This window comes from Strix uralensis, chromosome 3 (assembly GCF_047716275.1).
Source record: "Strix uralensis isolate ZFMK-TIS-50842 chromosome 3, bStrUra1, whole genome shotgun sequence".
NCBI classification, from domain to species: Eukaryota; Metazoa; Chordata; class Aves; order Strigiformes; family Strigidae; genus Strix; species Strix uralensis.
This window is the reverse complement of record NC_133974.1, coordinates 130,769,652-130,787,463: the sequence shown is the minus strand read 5'-3', so window position 1 is coordinate 130,787,463 and position 17,812 is coordinate 130,769,652. Positions and strand designations below refer to the sequence as shown.

The following is a 17,812-nucleotide window of genomic DNA, read 5'->3' as shown; positions in this document are numbered from 1 at the left end:
GACAGCCAGTCACAGGCACTGAATACCAAAATCAGAGGGCAGTGCCTCCTTGCCTCCCCAGCTTTCCCCATGCTTGAATTAAGTAGAGTGCAACTGAGGAGAGACGGCGCTGTAAAAGCAAAGGTAAAATCTCAAGAGGTCTGGATGATACTGACCTCATCCATAAATAAGCCACGGATGACCTTGTCTAGAATTTCATGAGCTGGGGGTTACAGTGATTTTTAGCCTGTCATAATGTTTGTCCTTTTTAACCCTCCTTAATGAAAGGTTGATGGCTAAAAGAGAGCTGAGAGGTCAAACTTATCTGTGCACCCTGCCAGTGCTGCCTGTGTTTCATGGATGAGCCCCAGCTAACGCAAGGTCACTAAGTGCCTCAGAAACATTTGAGTACTACAGCCAAAGCTGAGAGAGTGCTTCTTCAATAAGTTTTTCTTGCACCTTCTCCTTATAGAGATATTTGACAATGTTGGATCTTGTAAGAGAAAAACAGCACAGTCTGCTTATTCCAGCCTGTAGTGTACTTAGATTTTGGCCTCTTGTGTCAGCCTAAGGGTCTGTGTTTAAGGTGTACTTGTCTGGTTTTGTTTCTTTTCACGGTTGTTGTTTCTCTAGGATTAGATAGCAGGGCCCAGATTCCTTTTTTATACGAGTCTGGAATAATTCTTGGTATATAGAGAGCCATTTAGGAGTCACGTTGACAGAATAAAGGTGCTGAGCTATATTTTGAAAATCAGAAAATATTTAGCGCTAGCACCAGTAAGAATCACACGTATCTTGTATTTCTAACAAAACATTGTGTAAATCTGCTTTCTGTATGACCCAAGTGAAGTGTTTCCTATCTACCTCATTTCAGAATTTCATCTTCTTATAGGATTTCCCTTCTTTGGAGAGGTAGTGACTTGGAAATGCTGATCACGAAAGAAGATAATTGAGGATCTTTATCCCTGTTCCCTTACATAGGTTTACAGGTCTTTCAGCTTTGTCTGTAAAATAAGGAGTGCTGTCATAGCATACAAGCGAGGCTGTTGCCATATTCTTTGTAGCATGTTAGGTGAGAAAAATCTGAGCTCTTCTTTCATCCCTCCCACAAGGTCATCAGACAAGTGTACATTAAATCTAGGATTGGTTTGTTGTCAGGAAAACAATATACTGCCAGCTTGACATTTGTCAGAGTATCCAGGCTTTGGGTATTTTGTGAATATCTGTGCACTGGATCACAGTGTCTTGAAAGTGATTATGAAGATGGTTGTTGTTTGGAGACTGTATCATCTCAGAAGGTCAAAGAGTTTGAATGTGCTGCACTAAGCCTGGCAATTAATCTATAAATGAGGAAATTTTTTCATTTTATGTCATTTTGCTTCTATATAGTATGCTCACAAGCCAGAAGCTTTTTTTTTTTGTTCCTCAGCTCTCTTATTCCTAGTTAATTTGGGGCCAGCTGGTAACCGTGGGGAATATCTGATGAAACACTCCAGAAACTGCTTTAGCCCCAAACTGAAGTACAAGCAGCCAGATGCTACATTGTAGTGCAGCTGTGTGGTGTGGAACAGGCAAATGTGCCTCTCCAACTGCCATGTCTTGCCCAGGGGACATCATGCCAATATAAAGATGATTCATAGATGGGCAGAGACTCAGGTTACTCCCTTGCTTGATGCCAGCAGAGGTGTGATGCTTTTGTGACTTACCAGTGTTTGGCTGTAGTTCTGTGCTCTTTTGGTGTAAAAGAATGCAGTTCCTGATTTGACATCTCTATCAGGAAAGGGCATTATCATTGAAAAAAGATTAGGGAGTCCTCTAAAGTGGGAATCATCAGCACATCTCCTGCAAAGAAATTACTCAGTAAGTGGTTAGTGTATTGATTTCTCTCTATATTTTTTTTTTTTTTTTTTCCTAGCAATGTTCCTTTTTGGCAGCTGTTCTTGATGTACAGAAGTAGCTTCAGAACTGAGTGCTGGGTAACCTTACTTTTAAATGTTAGATTTTGTTATATCTGGCGTAGCTGCAATCCATTGCCTTCAAATCTGAATGGATCTCGGCGTGTTTATTTCCTGTTGAAATGGTGACATTGCCAGTATTGCACCAATGGCATTTTTTAGCGGAAAAAACTGGGAGTTTTGAAAGACTGAAGCTTATTCATAACGTGCATTTTGCATAATTTTATTTTGCAAGGGATTTTTTGTTTGCAGTGCATGTGCCATTTTACTGTGTGAGTCAGTGTTGAAAGGTGGAGGAGCTTTTAAGGCACTAGAGACTAATCCAGATCACATGAGGATAAATTTTTGTAGAGCTGTGACGGTGTTAATGCAGCAGTAATGTTACAGTTTACTGTTTAAAAAAACCCAAACAAACCACAGAAACCCAACCATAGGTAGTTGATGATAGTTGAATGATGATAGTTGAATTTGGACAGTTCTAGGTGATTGAAATACCTGTAAGACTTATTCAGGCATTTATCTTGAAATTATCACAAGCTCTAGTTCCTATATCATCTTAGGTGAGGGAACACTTGTAGGAAAAGATAAGTGTTCCCTAAGTCTGTCAATGGCTTCCAGTTATATCAGTTCCAATAAATAATATTATCTCACCCCACGAACGTTGCTTTCTTTATATCCCTTGGCAGTGCATCCATGCTATGACTGCTGAGTCATCTTATTCATGCAGTTGGGAAAGGAGAAATGGGAGGGCAGACTGTTACTGGTGAGTTGGTTTTGAGCACAAAAACACACCCAAGAGCAGCCCAAATGCTAACTTATAAGTCAGACTTCTGTTTTCAAATGAATCTTAGATACACACTTACCCTATGTGTATAAATATTTTATGTAGTACTTCTTAAAGAGGTAATTCAGAAAGCAATTTTTAAATATTAATAAATGTCTTAATAAATGGCTACTTTTCCTAAAGCAGAATAGATTTATAAGGTCCATTTTAAGGGAGTCTGATTAACAATTTCTTGTTCAAAAAGACATTTGTGATGTTCGTGTAATGTGTCATGAGTGCAAGGGTCTGCTTAAGCGGGTTTATCAGCTGAATTGACCCCTTAGACCTTGTTTTAGCCCATAGGGATTTACTCTCTGCCGTTTATGCCGTTTTCCAAAGATGTTAGTGTTCCTCCTATATAAATGATGATTTTTTTCATCTGTTTTGCAGATGTACAGCTCTCATTCATGAAAAGAAAAATACACTCATCTGCATCTATTTATAAGTGTCAAATTCTGGATCCTGCCCAAGTCAGTTCAAGCTGCATGCACAGAATTTGGCCGGAAGCAAGAAGCTTCTTTATTCATAAGGTTAATGTTAAGCAGTGGACCAAATCCTGTCTCAGTTCCACCAGTGTAAATTATCTGTTGAGTAATCCTAGCATTACAATGGCATAATTGAGATCAAACTTGGCTTGTAGCGCTGTCATTTTTTTCTCTTCCTATAGCTTTATCCTGCCAGAATTCTTGCTGAAATCAATGAGTGTTCATGTTAGGGCCTAATCCTTAAGCTTCTTCTATACAGTCCTGCAAAGTCTAGGTCCAAGCTATAGTAGAAAAATAGATCCATAAAAAGGAATTACATAAGTAAGTGCTGTAATGCTGCTGTTGGCTGAAAGTCATCCCAGTGATTACTGGAATGTTTTGCTTTTTAAGGATGAAAGCAAGCAGGATTTGAATATGTAACAGGGTGTTAGGTGAGGTCAGCGTCACAGAACAATTGTTGTGCCTCCCTGTGGTTTGCTCTAGCTTATTAATATTTTGTTTCATTCCTTTTCTAAAATGGAACCAGTTAAATATGTCATCAGATACTGTATAATGTTGCTTAGTAATAGCTAATATTGCCAGCCGCAACTGGAAGGGAGGCATATGTTTATACAGGCTATAAATAGAAGGCTTAATAAATCAATCAATGGACCGCTTGCCTTTGCTGGCAATAAGCTCTTCTAATAGCACCGCTGATGCTACATGTAGCACTTGGAAGAGCGGAAAGCACTATCACTTTGGTCAGTGAAGGATGAAATGGGTAAAATGTGGCTGGACTTTTCCATGATGCTGTTATAGGCTGTGAAGTGGGCAGTTTTTTTCCTCAACTCAGGTTAATAACGTTATCCACAGCTGCAAGGAAGAGCAGCCTTCCCCCAAGACAAGCTTTCCTACTTTTTCCCTCTTCAGTTCTCCTAATTTGGTGTTTCTGTATTTTCATGTTTTTCAGCAATGGGTAGAAGGGCTTGGATCCATCATACATAACTTTAGAGCTAACAATGTCAGTCCAATGACATGTCTCAAGAAACAGTAAGTTACTTTCTTTCCTCCACTTTCTCCTTTATTTTTCTGTCTTTGTATTTTCCTTCTTGGAATTTAAAAAAAAAAATCTGTTTGTCATAGTTCAACATTTGCAATCACAAAAGATTTAACACCATAAAGAAAATGGTATTAAATTAGTTTAGAGTTTATCTTTCATTGTGACCAGAAGAGGTATCTGTATTTGGCACCTGCCCAGGAGAAGTTATAAGAGAATTTATAACTGTTAATTTGATTTATTGATATTGTATGTTTTAATTATTGTCTGGCTTGTTCTTTCATTGATGCATATGCAAACAAAACCTCATGAGTCTTTCTTGGCTTCACACTTGTGTTAATTAATGTACTGATTCTTTTGGGCTGCTTTTTGCCTTTACAGTTAAAGAACTGCTCTGCCTCGAGCACTAAAAGTTACAGAAAAATGTTTTTATTACAGAGCAATTAATTTTTTGTACTCATTTCACAGACATGACTATAATCTTAAGCTAAATACAGGTATCTAGATCCCAATTTCAATAAATAGTGTTTTAAAAATATTTCATTCTTAATTTCAGCTGGATGAAGCTGGCCTTTCTAACAAACACAAACGGGAAAATTCCAGTTCGGAGGTAAGCACAATTGAGAGTTCCAGGTACTGGTTGTATAACGTTAATAAAATTTTGTAGCTTAATACTGAAATACAATATCAATTCTATTATTAATACATATGTAAAAATAAGTACAGAACTAGACATACTTAGCTGAGTTCCCTACCTCCTTGGTAAATTAGGTAGAACTTCTTATCAGCCTAGCAATTTTTTTCTTAGTCCATTGTAATGAAGATATGAGTGCTTGTAATAGTTTTCAAAGTCACTTAGAGCTAAGACCATCAGTTTTCTCAGCTTAAAACTCCTCAAACTCTGGGGTGGGTTTTCCAGTTGTAAAACTTCATAAAATACTTAGCAAAAGAACCATAAAAGCTTGCAGGCCAGTTAAGTAGAGGACAGAAAGGTACAGTTTAAAATGTAGTTCCATGTAAAAGAGACAGATATAGCTCTGTCAAAATTAATTCTGCTTTTATGGGAACCCCCAGGATAATATTTGGTTTTTTCCACATGATAAATAAATCGTTTGGTTAGTTGTTGTCAGTAACAGAAAAGGTAGTATAGTGTATTTCTTTCTGTACTATTACAAGTTACTGATTTCAGTCCGCTCTGGCTAGGCAATAATTTTCACCCCTCCTGCTCTGAAAATTAATTCTTGCTGATACATTGACCTTCTTTCCTCTTCATGCAGTATGTGAAAACCACTCTTTTGGGGCATGCTGTTTTTTCATAAATAGAAACTCACAGAAAGGAGCAAGGAGGATGACTTTGTACGATAAACCTCACAGAATATTTTTTCAAGGGAGAAAGAGAGGATTTTGCGTCTATAGAATCTGAAAAAAGACAAAGGGCCTGCCATGCTGCCTTCTGGGTTTCTTTAGTTTCATGACTCAAGTGACTCCTTGACAAGTGTTAAGGTTGTTTCAGTGTGTTAATCTTTCAGCTTTCACATTGCCAAAGCCCCTGCTTATTTCTCAAACTTGACTAAACTGCCATGAGGCACCTTCTGTGCAGAAGACCCATGAGGAATATCATCAACTGAAGGGTAACCATGAGGGAACAATACTACAGGGGCAAATTCGTTTTCGAGACTTTAGCGCTTTATGTCTGTGTTTGAACATAGAGCTTTATTCCTCAATATGAATTTATAATGCACTAGCTTGTCTGAAACTGTTTCTGCCTTGAGATACTTCACCTTGCATTTAGCGCGGCATAAATTCTCTCTGTTATGCTACAGCACACTGATTTGTGTATGCAGAGAAGCTCGCGTATTGCTGAAGAGAGTCCAGTCCACTGGTTCCAGTGTATTAAATCTTTAAATTAAAATTTATACTATTTCCAGGTTGACACAAATCAGTCTCTAGCAGCTTAATTTATTGCAAAGTAGTTTGCTTGTAAATTTGTAAAGCATCTACTATCCCGTGCTGTGCAGAGGGAAGCTGCATTTTCTTTACACCTGGATGATCCAAGGAACACACTGTGTTGGTATGGGTGAAATGTGGCACCTCTTTGGGGCTCATCCGGGAAGCACTTTATCACTTGCTGAAAGGACTAGGAGAGATGTCAGTGAGAAGCTGGAGGAAAGTTGTAGACGAGAATCACAGAATTAGAGAATCATTCAGGTTGGAAAAGACCCTTGGGATCATCGAGTCCAACCATCAGCCCTACTCTACAAAGTTCTCCCCTACACCATATCCCCCAACATCTCATCCAAACGGCCCTTAAACACATCCAGGGATGGTGACTCCACCCCCTCCCTGGGCAGCCTATTCCACTCTCTGACCACTCTTTCTGTGAAAATTTTTTTCCTAATGTCCAGTCTGAACCTCCCCTGCTGCAGTTTAAAGCCATTCCCTCTTGTTCTATCGCTAATTCCCTGTGAGAAGAGACCAGCACCAACCTCTCTACAATGTCCTTTCAGGTAGTTGTAGAGAGTGATGAGGTCTCCCCTCGGCCTTCTCCTCCTCAAACTAAACAGTCCCAGCTCCTTCAATCGCTCCTCACAGGATTTATTCTCCAGGCCCTTCACCAGCTTCGTTGACCTCCTCTGCACTCACTCCAGCACCTTGAGATCTCTCTCGTGTTGAGGTGTCCAAAACTGGACACAATACTCCAGGTGTGGCCTCACCAGTGCAGAGCACAGGGGGACTATCACCTCCCTACTTCTGCTGGTCACACTATTGCTGATACAAGCCAGGATGCCGTTGGCTTTCTTGGCCTCCTGGGCACACTGCTGGCTCATGTTCAGCCCCTTGTCAATTAGAACCCCCAGATCCTTTTCTTCCAGACAGCTCCAGCCACACCTCCCCAAGCCTGTAGCCATGCAGGGGGTTGTTGTGGCCCAAGTGCAGGCGAAAAAGAAATCTGTCCACTGTGTAGACCTACATTGGAAAAGGGGGTGAATGAGAGCCCTGATGGAGGACAGCAAGATCATGAGATTAGCTTGATCCAGCAACAGCTACTTACCATGAAGTGGGACACAGGCACGCAGGTGCCTCAGCACTGGGCAGCCTGGGATGTGGGGAACTTCACTGCTTTCCTCCTCCTCCCACAAAGACTTAGTGCAGAGAAGGAGCATGGAGAGACAGGAGAGGGAACAGAAGGAGGTAGATGCAGAAGGAGAAGGATACGTATATGAGGAAGACAAGCCAGGAAGCACTGGGAAATGTGGGCAGAATGGCTCTGCTATGGAAGGTGCACCGAGGTTCACATTGCTTACCCAAACCTCCCCCTCAGTAACTGTTTCTACTGGTTTAAACCCCTGATGCTTCCCCTTCAACTGACCTCCAGAATGCTATGGCCAGCTCTTCCCATATGCCTGTTTTTAAATACAGTGCTGTCTAGTCAGCCCTGCTTTGTCAAACCTCCACCTCCTTCTGCTGCTCCGGGACTCCTGCAGCAATTGCTGTAGCTCTGGGGATACAGATAGGAAGGTTATTCTCTCAGAAACAGAATACCCTGCAGATCTGTTAAGCTGTAGGAATGTGTATCAGAAGATCGCTTGTATTTTGTTTTTACACAGAGGTGCAGAAAAACACTGAGGGGAAAAAAAAAAAATTCTCACCTGAGAAATCAGAGCTCCTTGCATTTCTTTTCAGATTTAAGACAGATTTTTGCAGCTAGCACATGACTGTAGGAAATGATGAGCCCTGAGAGGGTGAAACTCTTTAGGCTGTCGGTGGTAAATGGCATAAATATTCCTGACTCCTTATTAGTACAGATGGGGGTTGCAGAGGCATGAAGATTCTTCTCAACTACTTTTGGATTTTAATGTACTCTGGGGCATATATCTATTACTATCAACCTACTGTGTTTGAGAGAGAAGAAATTCTGGCAGTTAGTAGTGCGAAAAGCTTAGGAGAGCATCAGTTTTGCCTTTTGGGCTTTAATAAATTTTTGCAGTCTGAGTCTAGAACTACATTTATAGATCTTACACAGACAGGGCATTGGGTAAGATATTTAGTATTTTCAGCTCTTAACACTGCTGCAAATGGTGACTAAAAAGGTCAGTGTTTGTTTTAAAGAAATAAATCTACTTGTTTTCTTCAGTTTTCTGTTGGCAGAAAACAGATTTTCTACATGTGCAAATTGCACCTGTTCGGCTAGAGCCTGTTTAGAAATCAGCTTTGCTCAATCTATGTTTATCCCCTGTATAACTACATTTCAAAGGATTTAAGCTAATTTAGCTTCTAACTATGAAAATATTAAAAAAAAAAAAAGAAAAAGCTAAACTATGATAAATGAGCCTTAAATCTGTTTTACAGTAGATGAATTAAATTAATTTGAAATTACACTTTTTTAGTAAATATGTTTTGTATCGATTATTCCAGAGTGCCTGGAAGAAATCTGTTTCAGTGCTTAGATGATGGATGGAAATCATAGTTTTAGTAATTTCTTTTACAGTGTAGGTAGTGGTACTTCCAGTTCTAGCCAAACTGATAAATTCAGTGGAGCCATGATAAAAGATTGATTTGAACAGTTTATGTGTTGGCTTGATTTTTGAACTAATGGTTGGAAAGTGGTGAAGGTCTGAAGTAATCAAGTCATTTAATCCATCAGCAAGCACGACAGATTCATACCCCTCAGTCCCAGATTTGGGAAGTATTTTAAATATTTATGAGGAAGTACCTTGACGTGTTACCATAAAAAGCCCTAAATCACTGTAGAACATGAGGAGAAAACACCTGTAGGTATCTTGACCAGTAACTTGCCTGCATCTGAAGTAGCCCAATTTTCTTCCAAGGCATGCAACGAGGTGAATGTAAATCTGCTAGGATGAATTCTCTTCTGATAGAGGGAAAAGTAGTTTTATTTACAGTATCCTTAGCAAAATGAAAGTGTCATGCTGTATTTTTACAGTCTTTTTTGATTCATGCAATCTTTTCTAGACTGCTGCCCTCATTACAAATTACTGCTATGTTTGCTGTCATCTTTGGTGAAGTAAAAAATAGTTTGGCATCAAAAATAAGTTCCCTGCAGCCATGGAATCTTGGCTCACAGTTTCTGATTAATTACACCAATATTACACGTTTTACATGACATTTATTATCGGGGCCCGATTCATTAGAACAGACATAGAATTTTTTACAGGGCTGGAGATAGGTTGTAAATTGTAGAGCTAACATTACTCTGTGTTTTAGAATTAGAAGAAAAATAAATGCCTGAGATTTGTTTAAGAGACAAGTGCCTAAAGTTAAACTCAGTCTATACTTTAGTGAAAACATCTTGGTACTTATCAGCTTTGGAAAATCAAATAACTTATTTGGGTGCCTAAATAGGGACATGGAAATCTAACTGTTATAAGAACCCAGTAAAAAAAAAATTAAAAATAGCCAAGTTTATTGATCTAAATGATAAAATAACACTTTAACAAATCCGATGTTAATTTTATTAGTATGAAAATATTTGCATAGGCAGTTCAGAGTGTTTTGCAGAGTAAAACGACTGTGAATCGCTATGGCAACAAATAACAGCAACAGTTTGTTTCACATCTTTCACCATGTGAAATTATTTAGTATGCATGAGATTAACAAAAAGTCTCAGCAAATGTTTGTCTTGATGATAAAGAGCAACATATTCTTATCAGGCAATTACAGTGTCTTTCACAATATACAGCTTTTGTCACCATTAGAAATAGGTATTGGATACAGACTTCAGTTTCTCTCCACAGATTGAGACACCAAAATCAAGGGTTGTGGGACACATCATTTTAGCTTAGACCTTAAACAAAAGGAAGGAGAGCTGTCAAGTTTGGATCTATTTTTCCAGAGTTAGAGGTTATTCAAACTCGTCTCAAATTGAAACAGAAATAGACCAAATGCTTTCACATTAATCATACCAAATAGCTAAGCTTTAATTGGATTTATTTCATTTCAAGTGAAACCAGTTTGTCAGTCACATGCATGGTGAAATCACCTCTGTTTTGTGGAAGGAAGAGGATGTTAATCCGTTTGGTGGAAATATTTCAGTAGCAGCTGAGACCTACCTATATGGGCTGTGTGTAGTATGTCTAGAACAGGGATATTAATAATGTCTGTAAGGTGAGGGAGCATTCAAAGGGAGGAGTGAGCACTGCAGCTAGTGAGGGAGCAGGGAAGGAGATCTGGCATGCAGCTGGGAGTTGCTTGCTAGCAGCGACTGCTTGAAAAGGCGAGACAAAGGGAGCTGCCATTGGGGATGGTTCGTGATGATGGGTGACCTGGGAGGTCATCTAGGAGGGTAATGCTTGGAAAGGAAGGGAAGTCACCACAACCAGACATGAGTCCTCCTCACTTGCAGAATCTGCTACTTTTAAAACGCAGTCATTTATCTATGCATAGAGTTGAAAAGAGCCAACAGAATAATGCTTTGCACGGCTCTGTATCCCAGTATATCGGAAAAAAACCCTCTTTTGTTCTTTTTGCAGTCCATTATTTTGATATTTTTTTCTAATGGATAGTTTGCAGGCAGAGCACTGCTGCTCTGTGAAGCTTAGAGCACTTTTTCAACTGCACTATTACTTGGAAGATGCTTACATTCATCAGTTTAAGCCAGAGGAAAATGTTGGCAGTAAAAGCAAGAGAGAGAGAGAGCTGATTGTTTAAAAAGTGACTAACATTTCTCCTTTTTTTTTTTCCCCACTCTTTTTTGTTTTAGCATTACCAGAACCTTTGCATCAGGTAAAACAGAAAAAGTGATCTTTCAGGCACTTAAGGAATTAGGTCTTCCCAGTGGAAAGGTATTTAGTGATTTTGAATAACTTTTTTGTATACTAATAGATTGATGAATCATTCACATTCATAGCTGTGATCTAAGTCATTTGCATCACATAAAAACATGCCTATTGTTCGTGAGTAACTTACTGATCACTGTAAGTTGTTTACTAAAACCAAAATGTAATTAAATCTGTATGACGTAATGGTCCTTAAACCTCTTAGATGAGGATTCTCTTCTTTTCTGTAACAGACTACTTTTCATTAATTTATACAAAGTACATGAGCACAGAATATGCACGTAATACTTTTTTTGTTGTTGTTGTATGCTATCCTCTCAGTTGCATTTCTTGGACTCCTCCTGCTCTTTGCTCCTTTCCGTTGGAGAACTGCTGTCCAGCTCTGTCCCACTCGCAGGGGCCAGAGAGGTGACAGCTGGTTACATGCAACAGCTAGTTTTTTCAGCTTTAATCCCTGCCCAGTCTCCTTTCTTTCATTTTTGGAGACTCCAGCCCTTGCTTGGTTCTTGGTCTGACTGCAGGAAGCACCTGATGAAAGCACCTGCAGTGCTGGTCTTGTTCGGAGGAGGAGATGATACTGAATGTGTTAGCCATGTGTTCCCTCCCTCATGGAAATTTTGCCTGCCCCTGTATGAGAGCTGCTTTGCTTTTTAAAACCTTTGCACCAAACTTGGGACTTTTTCTCATTGTTCCTTGGTTTCAGTATAAATACCTCGAAGTTTGTACGCTATTTTGGATTCTGGGTTTATTTTAGATTCAGAAGAAGAAGAAAGACTTGTTTTCCAGTTTCTGTGTTTATGTAGAATCAATGCTGCTATGAGGTCAGAATATAAGCACATCAAACAGGTCTGTGATAAAGATGAATTAAGAACTCTATTCAGAAAATACACAAATAGGTAAACGTATACTAGGGAAAGAGCTAAAAGAGTTCTCAGTTGCTTTTTCTGATACAAGATACGCACTTGGGAAAAGAGCATATAAGCTCTCTTTTGCTGCATAAATGTACCTTTGCATTTTGTTGCAGAATGATGAAATTGAGCCTGCAGCATTTACTTACGAGAAATTTTATGAGCTCACCCAAAAGATATGTCCCCGAACTGACATAGAGGATCTCTTTAAGAAGATGTAAGTTCAAATTTAAATTAATCTTGCTTTAAACTCATTTTGCTGCATTTTTAGTCCATATCTAATAGTGACAGAACACTGTAAAGATTATCTAACCTTGAATCCTAGTAGCATCAGCAGTATTTTAAGACAAACTCAAGTCTATGTTTTTTTCCCCTTCCTTCCCTCTCAGTTGTTAATGTAAAAGTTCACTCTGTAATTTAGAGCAACTTTTACATCAGTTAGAGAAAGCACCTGGACTTTTTTTTTTTTTGCATTGGCTTTACTAACTACTGTAATTTTAACTTGCTCCTTTAGGTGATTAACACAATATGTGAACTAACGAAATTAAACAAGAAATTTGAAGTTTTAAAAGTTTCTTCACTCAATTTATTCTCAGCTTGAGGACTTACATGTTGTTTTGTGAAGTAATGTTTGTTAAGCTATAGGAAGTATGGGAGAGATACTGTGCATAGACAGTTAGTATGTTTTCTGTGACTGTTCATTTTGAGATTATAGAGCTACTTTAGGTAGAAAAGTAGGTTTTAAAAGTGTCAACAATGTCAACATGTAAATCATACCTACTGTAGCATCGTATATGAAAACTTACGTTCTCTAATAAATTTCTTTTCAGCAATGGAGACAAAACTGATTATTTAACGGTAGACCAATTAGTGAGCTTTCTAAATGAAGTAAGCTTTTTCATACATTAACTACCATACAAGTCTGTCTGCAGTGGCTTGCTTCTTCCAATCTTTCCATTGCATGAATCATGCCATTATTTGCTATGCTTTTGATCTGCTGATCTTTCCATTATGGTAACATCCAGGTGCAAAAATCAGCTCCAACCTTGTATGTCGTTGTGCTTTCTACATGTTGGCTTTGCAGATTGCGTCTGTTGATAACTTGCTGTTGTGTGTTGTGTATGTTTTATACATTTTTATACTGTTACACTCAATGCAGTTTCAACTAAAATATATCCAGTTTTTTATTATAAGCGATTTAACTGTAGGCCACAGCTAAATATATTTGCTAAACCTTCTGAATAATAAGTCAGCTTTTATAAACAATGGTTTGATTCTTCTCGACAGTATTATTTCAATCTATTACAAATCTAAGAGCTAAGAGGATATTTTAAGAGTTTGTATATGTTTTTTAACATACTGTGTGTGCAGAATAAGAGGAAATATTTTTATTGCTGTATTTCCAGAATACAGTTTTTGGCAAGAGTATTTAGTATTCTTTAAAAACATCATAAGTGTGCGAAGTAGTTCAATAAACAATGTGGGGTTGGGGGTTTTTTCTATTCCTAAAGCACAGTAAGTTATAGAAGACTGACTCATTCAGAATTGCAACAAATACACTATGTAGATTTGACAAGAACGTACACATGGAAAATAAACGCATTCTACTCGTACCAGTAGATTCTTCTCATCTGGAACATGAAGAGCTGCTTTACCTCTCCGCATGATCTTTTAGGGACTGGGTGCATTACCAAAAATCTCTCCGTCTAAAATTATTTTAGTAGTTAAAAATCTGTTTTATATATTTTTATATATAGAGAGATGTATATATCTGATTCTGCAGTGTGAAGATTCAAGCTGTAAGTTCCCCATATATCAAATTTAGGATATAATTTTCAGTAGGGAATTCGTGCCTTACTCTTCATCAAACCTGAATTACATGTAGAAAGGGTATTTAAAAAGAAAAGATAGTGAGATGATTAACAACCTCAGGACTAATGGTTACATACTTGGGGCCTTAGTTTGTACCCACATAGTTCCCTCTATTAGCAAATTGGAGCACGTGCTCAATCTTACTGCTGTGAGATGTTCTTTTGTCACAGCTATTTAGAAAATTCAGTGTCTAAATGTTTTCAGGACTGAGGTCATTAGCTAAGCCATGTCATTTTTGCTTATGCACTGAAGGGAGAAAGGATAATGTTGTGATTTAAATTATAAATTATTCCCTTAACTCACTTCACTGCTTGAAGCACACAGCCCTGACCCCACCTTGAACCATATTAGCTTCTGATTTTTTTTAATTAATCTTCATTTTCCAGTAAATTACTATTTTTTCATTATTTTAAAATTGATCTCTGTAATTGTTTTAGTTTAAAGTGTGCTTCCTTGAAGCCCAAATTTCTGAAGAAGAGCTGCCAGCAACTCTAAGAAGTTCCTGGCTATCTCCAGTAACTGGTTAAAAATGTAAAATTGAATTGTTGTGCTCTCGGTTTTGTATTGTTTCAGCAGTTCTTTTTACAGAATTAGAAGCCTTAGTTTATGGGCAGTATTGGAGAAAGATACATCTTGTTGGTTACATTCTTATTGACACTACAAATTTTTCAATTGGAAATCCTGTTGGCCCCTTAGTTGGTGATCAGAGCTGGGAAAAATTAGTCAAATGGTTTTACAGAGCAGGACATTCACTCTGATGACTGAAACTAATGCTTCCTTACTCTGTGCTGGAGGTCTTTTGGTCTCCAAATAGAGTTTAAAGTTTTGGTCATGATTTGAAAGGCACTAAATGACCCAGAATCTCTGTCCTGAAGTGATCATTTCTGTCCCCTTGACAGCTGGCCAACACTGCAATTACCAACGATGTTTAATGCTGGAAAATATAAAAATATTATTATCATTGTATAGGAGAGGGGAGTTACTTGGCAGAGCAATTCTTCCTGAGCGTCTTTAACCTAAATTATTTTGAATTCAGTAACCTCCAAGGCATGCTGCAGAAGCTCTAAGCGTGAGGATACGTTATTGGGTATGAGTGGAGAGTTAGCTCTTTCCAAACTGCTGTCTGTATTTGACTTAATGCTGCTGGCTGACAGCCGATTTAATTGTGTATCAGTATGAAAGCTTCTGGGAAGTTTTTAGAAATTTAATTATTGTCAAGCACCGAGTATTTTGTCTAGGTCTTCTTTTTTTTAAGTCAAATTTTGAAAAAAGAAAATGTAGTAGAAAAAGAACTGAGCTCACTACTATTGAGATTTGGTCCTGCCATTCATTTGCAGCAATAAATTAATAAGCCAAGTAACTGTCAAAATGGAAATTCAGTAGTCTGACCAGGATTCATCCTTTCTCCTGGGAAGGAGGTATGAGGAGACCCTTTTCTATCCCCCTCTTTCCTGCTGCCACCCCTCTTTCCTGCTTCCTTGTTCTTCCCTCCCTTCCACTCACTTGCTCGCTCTTCCTCCCTCCTTCCCACTCACTCGCTTGCTCTATCTGCCTCCGTTTTTCATCTCCACAGAAGGACACCCTTCTTACCACTGCACAGGACAAATTCAAGGGAGAAAATTGGTTTTGCCACAGTGTTAACTGCTGTGCATCTCAGAGGAGACTAGAGGCCAGTTTGGGGAGGCTCAGTGATCCTTCTCTCTTCGCAGAACCATACAGGCATTCTTTCTCCCCGTGCTTCTAGATGTTTCACCCTCATATAGTTAAGAATGTCTAGCGTAAGGGTGTCCTGTCTAGTATGGTAACTAGAATGCAACCAATCAAATCAAATGCAACCTTGTTGGACAAACACAATTAGTCCTGGGGCATGTTGTCTTTCTAGATGAAACTTCATGCTTTTAGTTTTGGTCAGTTTTTGTGTTACAACTTTCCCTGTGCCAACAAGCTCAGTAGTACAGAATGTTTCCCCAAGAGACACTAGTAAGCATTCTTCCTTTGTTTAAGTAAAAGTTCATCAGTTGTCAGTTTTGCTTTATTTTTTTATACTAAGTAAACATAAAGACATGCTTTTATTCAAATGGAAAATTGATAAAGAGTGATCATTGCTACAAGAATATTTTGCTCTTAGCTCGTTTCGGTAACTCTGGGACTCTTTCTCAAGAGGAGACTTTTTCCTTTATCCCATTTATTTTCTTCTGTTTGGTTATGACTCACTGTAGAAGAAAGAGACTGGGGAAGAGCACTTTTCTTGAGTTAAGAACCTTCCCTAGTATTTCTTACAATTTTTTGAAGTGGTGTATTGTCACTAATGGTATAAAGCTTGTCATTTGTCACAGTAGACATGTTGCATGCCAGTGTTGTGTTGCTGTTGTGTGCTGCTTAGCAAGTTATGTCCTGCATCCATCTGCTCTTATATCATATTTCATCTGAGTTTTACTTAGATATCCAGACAGCCGATCTGTAGTGAATGAAACTGCTATATTTTAGATGCTGCAGACTCTCAGTAGCATTACTTGAAAGATCCCTCCTTAATTGCATGATTAAACTGGCATTGGTTGTAATTTCTTGGAATTAATCAAGCACATGCACCACTGTATTGGTTGTAAGAAAAGAGATCTAGTGCTTATTTTTGATTGGCTATTTCTTTTTTAATGAAAAAAATGTCAAAAAGTTACACATGAGGAATTACATCAAATGCTGATAGTGCTGTTGCAAGCCATATCAACACCATCCTGTCCACTCCAAATTATTGATCACCAATATGAGGGTGGCCTGTTACATTTTTTTAATTCTGCTTAAACAAAAGCCTGAAAACTGTGCACCTACTGGGGTAAAAGAGTGTTTTCACAGTCATATTTCTCTCTTTGTTTTATTGCATCTGCTTACATGCCACTACTCAGTTCAATTATGTTTTAAATTTTCTTTTAATGGAGAATCAGGCACACAGTGTGCAGCTCTAATCCAGCATGAAGAAAAACAAAAGTTACGTAGCACACTATGAAGTGAAAACTTAAAAACTCTTGAGTTTTAGTAGTGTATTAGAAGTCACTGCTAAATTGTATCTAAATATTACATATATTACAAAGTCCTAATATCATAAATTACTGTGAATTAAAGAGATGATATTGTGAAGCTCTTTTAAGTTGTACATATTTCTTCTAAGAACCTACACTGTTTTTTGAGTAGTTAATAACCCAATGTTTCCACGATTCACAAATAATCATCAGTAGTTGCATATTTTTAAATTTGGGTTTCAAATTCTGTATTTATAGTATGGCTTTATTTTGCTTTTAATTTTTGCTTTAGCTGTAGATATTGGTGAAGACATGCATTTTTGCAGAGGTGATTACAGTGCCATCGGTCCAGTCTGTCAGTTTACATGACCTACAAAAAAAGATTAGGAAGAGAGAGAATTTACAAAGAGAGAGATTTAGCTTTTTATTTTCAACATTTCATTTGCACGTATACCACGTGCAGTCATTTTCATGAACAAGGAAGAGTAAGACCAGTTATACAATTGCACTGGATTTGTTTTTTGAAATATTTTTATAATCAAACTGCCTAGGTTTCCTATGAAAGATAAGGTTCGTTTTCTGCCTAAATCTGAAGTTACTGTTGAATAGTCTGTAAGCTTTAGGGATCTTTGGTTGTTTGTTTTTTTTTTTTTTTTTAAATGTCCACTTCTTTCTTTCTCATCTGCAGTAATGAAATGCTCTTGGATGATAGCCATGCACTGTATTGTTTTGCTGAATTCCCTTGTTTTCTAACCTTAGCATCAACGAGATCCTCGGCTCAATGAAATTTTATTTCCCTTTTATGACACAAAAAGAGCAATGCAGATAATTGAGACATATGAGCCAGATGAAGACTTGAAGAGTAAAGGTAAATGTGGGAGGGAATTCAGCATTCATTGGTTTTAGGCATTTGGGGAATTTGTTCCAAAGCATCAAAACTTTT

At 38.0% G+C, this 17,812-nt stretch overlaps 1 protein-coding gene across 22 annotated transcripts in view; it reads left to right on the top strand.

Annotated features, from left to right (window-relative positions):
- Nucleotides 1-17,812, top strand: part of PLCB4 (phospholipase C beta 4) — a 216,932-nt gene that overhangs the window by 131,878 nt on the left and 67,242 nt on the right. For all 22 annotated transcript variants that reach the window (XR_012628365.1, XR_012628366.1, XM_074864405.1 and 19 more), the window contains 6 exons: nucleotides 4,192-4,271; nucleotides 4,835-4,888; nucleotides 11,000-11,081; nucleotides 12,100-12,200; nucleotides 12,814-12,871; nucleotides 17,629-17,737. Coding sequence is in view for 20 of the 22 variants with exons in the window: in XM_074864405.1 (XP_074720506.1) it covers nucleotides 4,192-4,271; nucleotides 4,835-4,888; nucleotides 11,000-11,081; nucleotides 12,100-12,200; nucleotides 12,814-12,871; nucleotides 17,629-17,737 (484 nt within the window). In the remaining 2 variants the exon portion in view is untranslated. The remainder of the gene's footprint in view (nucleotides 1-4,191; nucleotides 4,272-4,834; nucleotides 4,889-10,999; nucleotides 11,082-12,099; nucleotides 12,201-12,813; nucleotides 12,872-17,628; nucleotides 17,738-17,812) is intronic.